We start from the raw sequence: 10,214 nt of genomic DNA on the forward strand, positions 1-10,214 counted from the left end.
TAATAAATAAATGAAAATAGCGATAAGAAAAAAAAATTTTTTTGAATAAGCGAGAATCTTCTCCGTTTTCCTTTAGGGAAATTCAAATTTGATAGTATATGACCCAAAGAATAAAAAAAAAAAAAAAAAGAAAAAAAAACTGTTCTTCTAACAGGGAGAATCATCTCCGTTTCCTTTCAGGAATATATTTTCTTTTATAACGAAAACTTCGAAATCTTATTAAAATTAAAACCTCTAAAAATTTAAAGAAAATTTTATTAATAAAAGAAATTCATGGTCGGTTCTAGTAGGGGTTTCCAAATTTCCTAAAGTAGGTCTTAAATCTCCTGATTTTTCACCTGTAACCTTCTTCCAAAATGAATCTTTATCTTGTCATCAATGGGCATAAGCCCGGTTTATATCAAACCTGGAAGGAGTGTCACGAACAAATAGCTGCATACCCGAACCCCATCTTCAGGTTAGTCCATTCGCAGGAGGAAATGGACCAGTGTCTACAGAGCTGGCATGATATAGTGAGTTCATCCAAAAGAGATGCAGACGTAATATTTGAAAGGAACGGCGAAGGAAGAATCCAAATCTACACCGATGGATCTTGCTTTGGAAACGGGACAACGAAACCAGCTGCAGGACTTGGAGTTTACTTTGGACCGAATCATCCCAAAAATCTGTCTCTGCCTTGTGTTAATAGGAATACTAATAATGGGGCAGAACTAGAGGCAATACTACAAGCAATAGAAATCATTATAGAACTCAACTTGATCAAAATTGATATCCATACAGATTCAGAATTCCTATGCAATAGTTTAAATTTATGGTACGACGATTGGGAAGGAAGAAACTGGTTAACATCGACAGGTAAACCCGTCACGTACAAGAATGAAATGATTCATATAAAGCAGCTCATGAAAACTCGGGATATTCGTATCCTTCACGTTCCAAGCCATCAAGGAGTTTTCGGAAACGAGCAAGCAGACCAACTGGCTCGCGAAGGAGCAAGAAGATCGAGCGCAATCCATCAGGGTTCGAGTCATCGTAACCAGTCGTCCATCAACTGACAAGATCCAAGGAGTGGGGAACCCCTTAGATCTCGGGGGGAAAATGTTATGTCCGACTCGAGAACTTATTAAAAATTTTTTTAATAAGAAACAAAATAATGCATATTAACGCCAAGTTCTTGCGTCTCTCATTCTCTCGATCTTCCTTACTTCCCCACCTAAGACCTTTTTAAGTTACTCTAAATGCGCGGGACACCCATAATTAACATTGACATATATTGAATTGTGTCAACGGGACATCTCGTGCTATGCAACTCACTAAAAGAAACCCCTACCTAGGACCGGATCCCATGGTCGGAGCGTTTAAAATTTTTCAAGAGCAAGTTACTCTACCGAGCACAGGCTTGCTTTCCGGTCATAAGCTGATTTCGAAGTTTTCAGCGAAGAGTCGCAATCAGGTACAGCGGTATCCTCAAATCATTTAAATTACAAAGAAAAAAAAAAGTATAAATATATATAAAACAAAAGTATACAAAAATAAATTAGAATAGAGAAATCTATAATAGTTTCGAGTTTTGATAAGTGATTGTTGGTGTAATTGCTAGAAAGCATCGTGTAATTTTTATAATTGTGTAGTGGATCAATAAATATTGAAGAAAAATTATTAATATAAAATAAAAAAAAAAAAAAAAACAACGAAAGTAAATAAAGCGAAAAGAGAAGGAGTAAGGCAGATCATCCACTAGCCGAGAACCAGAGGGAGATCCTGAGGATCCAAGGATACAGGGTTCCTGGACCATCAGCCATTCAAGGTAATACAAGGAGCAGAGAGGACATAAAAGTAAAGCGGCACCTGCAAGTAGTAAGTCTCGATTTTAATTGCTGGAATATCTTTCTTTTTATTTACCCTATTTCACGGCCATCCTGGGGAAAGTTCTACTAAGTTAATTATCGATTTATAAATAATTTGTCTAATTATTTATTTTATTTACCGAAACACCCTATAAGCGAACTTGATAAAAATTATATAGAGAGTGAGAGAGTCAGACTTGCAATCGAAACGATTCCCAAAACAAAATAAAATAAACAATTGAGCATTTCGCTCAATTGGAAAAAGTACATTAGTTAGTCCGAGCGTCTTCCAATCACGTTACCAATAAAAATTATTAAAGATATTTAATAAACGAAAAATCCCGGACATAACATATGTAAGATAGCAACGAGTACTATCTGAGATATTTTTTTCCGTAGACGACTTGAATCATTTTTTTTCACGGATGGTGCTAGTATATATTATTGACAACGAACAAATAAAATTATTATCATAACTAAATTAATTAGATAGATTCGGCCGTTGACGCTCGTGTAGTTCGGTCGCACTTATTCTTGTCTTTTTTATTAATTGTTATTAATTGTGTTTTAAACCCGTTTAACTGAGTTTTTTTTTTCGTTTTTTTCTTTTTCTTCCTTTTCTTAACCTCCTACTGGGCATACAGTGAAAATCTTCTACAGTTTCAAGTGACAAAATAGAAGTTATGACTGGCACGTGGTGAGATGTGAGGTTAAGCACAGCAAACCGAGGTTATGGATAGCGAGCTACCAGGCTCTGAAGATATTAAGAACGTATCCAGCATTATTACAGATCCTCAAGGTTTGGACCCACTAGCCCCTGAATTTACTTTTCATTTCACTGGCACTCCGTCTAATAAAAAATCTATTCTGGGTTCTGATTCCCGCTCACGTAAAAGAGGCCGCCCCTGGAAGGCATTAACTTTACAACAAGACCATCCTAAGAAAGTTAACGCAATCACCGACTACTTTCAGCCAGATATCTCTAAGAATAATTCGAAAACCACCTCACCAGATCTGAGCTCACCTCCACAGAAGTACCAACGCTCATCCTCTTCTTCACCATCTTTACCCCGAGCTGTGATATCTTCCGCACACACTGCCCTCATCTCCAAGCTTAATACTCACGTTTCAACAGTGGCCTCAACCATGGCTTTGACCACTCCAGCAAACACTCTCTCCGAAGTCTTGGAAACACTACAAAAATGGAGAACAGAGGACAATAAAGCGAGAGACTGTATGAAAGAGGAACTTCTCTCCGAGATCACTGCGTCCAGAGAGGAAAATGCAAGACAGCTGGCCGCCCATTCTGCCAAATTGGAAGCTGAGAACGCAGAACTCAAAAAACAATTGGAAGACATAAAAGCTAGAGTCACGATGCTTGAATTAGGTTCTTGCTCTAATGGTCCGGTGTCATCAAACGCAGCAAGTGCGCCATCTCCCAGCAACCTTGATGTATTAGAAAAGCGTATAATTCAGGCCAGTATTTCCTCTTTTGAAAAACATCTCAGGAAAAACAATATAATAGTAAAAGGCTTAGTTTCAGATCAGTCGAATGTAGTCCTCAAGCTGAATGAATTCATCTCGACTCACTTTAAATTAGATAACTCCGTTTTAGACGCTCGTCTGATTGGCAAGCGCAAACCCTTCATTAAAGCCACGCTAAAAGATATTAACGTTAAAAAAACAATTATGATGAAAAAAAAAGATCTTAAGGTGCCAGTTTATATTGGGCACGACCTTACACCAGAAGAGGAGAAAATGGAGAATAAACTACGCATCGAAGCGAAGTCCCTGAGAGAAAGTGGTAAAAAAGTCAAATTTGGCCACTTAAGAATCTTCGTTGTCGGAGTTGGATACAAATACGACCTGAATTCACAATCTTTAGTTTTATGCTCTACCCCTAACTCAAATGCACCCAGTAGCAAGGCAGTAATAGAGGAATTCTCTACTCCTTTTCCAACAGAAGCCATGGACATCCAACAGCAACTTCAGCGATTTCAGCAGCACTCTCAATAATCCAGCCGACTCACACAGTACCTTAAAACTCATCAAGCTAACTTTCTGGAACGCTCATGGAATGAGAAACTTACATGAAATTGAATCTTTCGATGGGGATATTTTTTGTGTATCAGAAACTTGGGAAACCTCGTCTAATATTCGCTTACCACCTCTTTTTCGTAACTGGGCCAGTATATGCTCACCAGCGACTAAACAAAAGCTACCAGGTAGAGCAAGTGGAGGCTTGCTTACTATAATCAACCAACACTACAATTACTCTGTTTTAAACCTATCTGACAATTGGATTTTTCACAAGTGCCTTTTGCGAGGTTGCAAAATTATCGTTGGATCTGTTTACCTTAAGCCAGAAATGAAGAACATCGCAACTGTCCTCGAATCTCTACAAATAGTCTTAAACAATATTTTCCATAATGAGGATTACGATGCCATAATTATTGGCGGGGACTTCAATGCACGAGTTGGTAAATTCTTATCCATAGACCCTGAAATTGTGGAATCGTCTGTCCTTAGAGAAACAAGAACTGTCTTTGACTCCTCATCGAACCACCAAGGACAACTTCTGATAGATTTTATGTGTAGCAACAGGTTTATTCTCCTGAACGGGCGCACGCCAAGTGATTTTCCAGGTGGATTTACATTTAGCAGCAGCATTGGAAGAAGTACGGTTGATCTGGTCTGGATCAATACTCTGAGCACTAGCGCGTTGAATGATATGCAGATTGATTACTTTATTACTAGCTCGGATCACTTCCCACTGACTACCACTTTGTACACTCCTGAACCCGAGCAGCTCTCATCTACCAACTCAGCTCCTATTGGGTTGAAATGGAACCCCCGATTTGCGAAAGTATTTCAAGAAAATATGCGATGGTCACCACTCGTCTCACAGGATTTCAAAAACGCCTCAACCGACTCCTTACACCGCTCTCTTTGCGTCGCTATCGCAACCTCAGCCTCTCTCTCAAACATGTATGTCAGCGCCCGTCCAAGTAACAAGCACCGAAACCCGCGCTCCAAACCGTGGTTCGATAATGAATGTAAAATGAAGAAACAGTCAACCATTGCCCTACTTAACCACTGCAAGCTCGGGGGTCAAGACTCACTACTCTGGCCTTGCTACTTCCAATCAAAAAAAGAATATACTGCGTTGATCAAGCTAAAGGCTAAACAATACCAGGAAAACCTCTCCAGGAAATTCGCCAACGTCAGAAATCCAACTGAATTTTGGAGCACCGTAAAGCTAGTCAAAGGTTTCAACCTTAACAACAATAATGTCTCCTTGGATACGTGGTGTTGTTTTTTCTCGAACATATACCCACCCCGCATCACCTCAACCCTACACCTGCCAGATACACCACACCCTACACTAGACAAAGAATTTACTATCGAAGAGCTTCTTACAAGTCTCAAAAGCTGTAAAGCTGGAAAGTCACCCGGTTTCGACACAATTAGTAACGATTTCTTAAAAGAAATCCCACACAACTGGATATTGTACATTTTGAACTTTTTTAATAGAGTACTTGAAACTGAATCGGTACCAGATGATTGGGCTACTGTCATGATGTTCATGTTACACAAGAAGGGCGACTCCTCGGACCCAAACAACTACAGAGGCATTGCTTTGATTAACTCTATAGTCAAATTATTCACCCGAATGCTATATAATAGATTAAGAAAATGGGCAGAAGACGAGAAGTTAATCCCGGAAGAACAGGCCAGTTTTCGTGAAGGCCGAGGATGTTCCGATAACGTCTTCTTGCTCCAGGCTACTCTTCAGATGCAATTACGCTTCGAGGGATCTTCAGTTTACGCATTATTCATTGACTTCAAACGAGCCTTCGACTCAGTTCCTCACGACAAACTTTGGGCTAAACTTGCAGATGTCGGGGCAAGTTTCAAATTCATTCGAATTTTAAGAAACCTCTATGGAAAGTTAATGATGTACGTCAAAAGTGACGGCCTGCTATCGGAGCCCACTGAAATTACCGAAGGCGTGCTACAGGGAGACATACTAAGCCCTCTCCTATTCATTTTGTACCTTGGCGACCTGGTACCCTTCTTTAAGAAGCGTGGAATTGAAGGTCTGAGCCTAGGAGACATACATGAGCTTCTCTTGCTCCTCTACGCAGACGACATAGTGGTGCTCGCTCGTTCCGCTGTTATCTTAAAACGAATACTGCGTTTACTTGAGGAATACTGTGATGCTAACAGCCTCACAGTGAACGTCAATAAGACAAAAATTCTGATTTGCAGAACATCAGGCAGAATGAGACAGAAAGACACTGGCTTCGTATACAAGGAGTCAGTAATTGAGGTGGTCAAATCCTACGTGTACCTCCCCGGGAAAAACGGATTAGATCTGACCAGATATAATTATATCTGGTCAGATCTAATTATATCTGATCAGATCTATTTATATCTGGTTAGATATGGGATTTGAGATATAATCAGATCTAGTCATATCTGATCAGATCTAAACAGATATAACTATATCTGGGTTGAAAAATTCATCAGACATGAACAGATCTAGTCATATCTGATCAGATCTACACAGATATAACTATATCTGAGTTGAAAAATAGCTCAGACATGATCAGATCTAGTCATATCTGATCAGATCTAAACAGATATAACTATATCTGAGTTAAAAAATTCATCAGACATGATCAGATCTAGTCATATCTGATCAGATCTAAACAGTTATAACTATATCTGGATTGCAAAATACATTAGTCATGAAAAGGTCTTATCATATCTGGCCAGATCTAAACAGATATAACAATATCTGAATTGCAAAATGCATTAGACATGAAAAGGTCTTATCATATCTGGCCAGATATAACTATATCGAAGTTGTCAACAGCATCAGATTCGATCAGATCCGATTACGTAGTTACCCGGGGAAAATGATTTTGATCTGACCAGATAAAATTATATCTGATCAGATAAAATTATATCTTTGCAGATCATTTATATCTGATCAGAACTAATAATTACACATGATCAGATCTTATTATATCTGGCCAACCACCGTTTATATCCGGTCAGATCTAATGAGATATAATTAGATCTAGGCTAGATAGACTGTCAGACATGATTATATCTAGTCAGATCGGCGTATATGTCGTAAGATCTGACCAGATATAACTATATCTGAACTAAATACAACAATTAACATAATCAGATCTTGTTATATCTGCTCAGATATAATCATGAAAATTGTTCATATCTGATTATTTACATTCACGCGATCACATACGTGGAGCAGCGCAGTGGATAGCGTCAAAGACTTTGGATCTGAAGGATGCAGGTTCGAGCCCAGCAGTCATCGGGATTTTTTCATCAATCAAATTCATGTATAACTCTTCTAAGTAACGTTTCTAATACGTTAGATTACATTTCGGATCGAATGAAAACTATATTATTTTTTTTTGCAATTTATTTTGTTTTTTTAATAGGGATCCCGGGAAAAAAGGTTTAGATCTGGCCACATATAATTATATCTGATCAGATCTGTCCAGATCTCGTCAGATAGAGACAATTTAAAGATCTGGCCAGATCTGACAAATCAGATCTGATCAGATATAATTATATATGGTCAGATCTAAATCGTTTTCCCCGGGTCGGAGTCCCATTCTCCAGCACTGTCCAGGGTAATCTGGCAACAACAGAAGCATCCAGACGAGGTAGGCAAGCCACTGGTACGGTTCTAGCCATTCTTTCTCGTTTAAAAGCTGACTCCTGGGCCGGTAAAAATAAGCTATTTAATAGCATCGCACGCTCCACGCTACTGTACCTTGCACATTTTTGGTGCCTCAGAGCAGAAAACTATGAAAAACTAGAAACATCGCACTTATATTTTTACAAACGCTTATTACATCTCCCGAGTTGCACACCTAACTATGCCCTACGTTTGGAGCTGAACCTCACTCACATCTGCCATGATATCTTTGCAGCTGCGTACAACTGGATTATAAAGATACTGCAAATGAAGGCCCACAGGCTTCCCAAAATCTGTCTCTTCCGACTCATTCACCTGAACAGTACTCCCCTCAACTCCAACAAGCTAAACTGGACCCAACAACTTAAAGAAATGCTAGCAACTATATCCGAAGAAAAACTTCTCGACAATTTATCAGCAGAACATTGGACTAAACACAAGCTAAGAATTCTTGATAAATACCGCTCCTATTTGAGGCAAAAGGACTTGATGAGATATGTTGAATCGAAGGCATGCCAATTCATGATACCAAGACCCCTTAAAGGCACCACACCGTTGTATCTAACCAACTGTCCACACGCTATCGCCATAACGAAGGCGCAAGTCAGATTAGCTAACTACTTCTCATGCAACATCTCTGCCAACCATTATTATCTCAAACTGTTACCGACTCAGCCATGCCATTACTGCTATAATCTTGAGGCAGAAACAGTAGAGCACATTATTCTAAAATGCTCGTACTTCAACAAACCCCGCGAAAAATTTCTCGAATTGTCGCCAACGGAAACAAACGATAAACTGAAGATTCTCACTATTCTGGATGACCAATCCTTAAGAGGCTCTAAATCACTATTTTATTTCTTCAAGGAATGCACAAAAATTATCTCCCAACTTACCTAACAGTTTCTTTTGTAATTTCTGTACTTACTTCCCTCTTTTTGCACTGTAATTAGCTCGATTAACATGAGTCGAATCAACGAAAGTGTATCAAAGTTAATTTCTTATAAATCACTTAAATTAATAAATATAAATAAATAACTAAATTAATTATGAATTATTCAACTATATTTACGTATTCAATTATATAATTATATCATACGAGTTTAGTTAATCAATGAACACTTAAATTTTAAATGTTATTTTATAAAATAAATTTTTTTGATTTATGATAATAAATAATAAGGTAAAATTCAAATTTCAAATGTTCATTAATTATAAATAATAATTGTAATTAAATAATAATAATTATTATTATTATAATAAATTTATTATCATAAATGGAAAAAATTTATTTTATAAAATAACATTTAAAATTTAAGTGTTCATTGATTAACTAACTCGTATGATATAATTATATAATTAAGTACGTAAATGTAGTTGAATAATTTATAAATAATTTAGTTATGATAATTATTTTATTTGTTCGTTGTCAATAATAAATACTAGCGCCATCCTTAAAAATAATTATTTAAGTTGTCTACGGAAAAAAATATCTCAGATAGTGCTCATTGCTATCTTACATAGAAGTCTCTACTATGATACACAGTAACCAGCAATATGTAAAAATAGACGCAGGCGCTATCTGCAGATAGCAGTGGGTAATATGTTTAAAAAGTAACTTTTGCCATCTGACATACGATTGGCTGCTATGTACATAGAACTGGGCAACATGTAAGAGTGAAATATGTAAGATCGTAGTGAGCAACATCCGACATAGCGCTGAGAACAATGTAGAGAGTAGCCAGTAGTACGCAAGATTACTAGAATAGGGAGGTTGGGTCAACCATTATCCCAATGTTAAATTTTGTCACTGGTCCCTTTCTAAAGATAAATGCTGGTCCACTAATCAGCTTCCCCGACGAATTTTGATAAGTTTTCAATACTCTACAAAGATTGGATCTGTACTCTATAGGTGATTGAAAGTAAAAACCAAGCGCAGTAGATAAGAAGCAGCAAATGGTTATATTTTTATACATTCAATTTAGATCATGTCGGTATCGCGCCGAGTGCTCTACCAGTTGAGCTATCCGGCACTATACTATATTCCGTTCAATTTGATCTATAACTTATTGAGCCACACCATCAATCGTACGGTAATACACCTCCTAGCGGATCGCTATCTACTAAGTATACACCAAATATACACGGTGTATACGCGGCGTATATACACTGAGTATACACTAAGTTTACACCAAAAATTTTTTTCTAAGTCCCATTTTCATAAAAATTTCTAAGTGCTGTAAGCAAAGTCAAAAGTTTTTTAAGTGTGACTGGAAAAAAATTTTTTATAACAAATACAAATTTTTTTTTAATATTTAAAATATAAATAATTAGTCATGCTATAAAACAATAAATTAAAAAATTAAAATCTTAAAATGAAAATTTTAATTTTTTTAAAAATGTTAATTTTTTTTCAGAATTTGATTTTTTTTTATTTCAATTTTTTTCAAAAAAATTTTCTTCACAACATTTGTTCTGAGAACTTCAAAAATTTTTTTTAGTGTATACTCGGTGTAAACTCTGTGTATATTTTGCGCATATACACCGTTTAAATTCAGTGTAAACTTTGAGTGTATTTGGTGTATACTCAATATGCACCGAGTATACACTAAATAAACTCCTAATTT

At 37.0% G+C, this 10,214-nt stretch overlaps 1 protein-coding gene across 1 annotated transcript; it reads left to right on the forward strand.

Annotated features, from left to right (window-relative positions):
* Positions 1-356: 356 nt before the first annotated feature.
* Positions 357-1,055, forward strand: LOC130674166 (ribonuclease H1-like). The gene has a single exon (XM_057479435.1). The coding sequence runs from the start codon at positions 357-359 to the stop codon at positions 1,053-1,055; it is 699 nt and encodes a 232-aa protein (XP_057335418.1).
* Positions 1,056-10,214: the final 9,159 nt, after the last annotated feature.

The sequence above is a fragment of the Microplitis mediator genome, chromosome 9, assembly GCF_029852145.1.
Source record: "Microplitis mediator isolate UGA2020A chromosome 9, iyMicMedi2.1, whole genome shotgun sequence".
In the NCBI taxonomy this organism is placed as follows: Eukaryota; Metazoa; Arthropoda; class Insecta; order Hymenoptera; family Braconidae; genus Microplitis; species Microplitis mediator.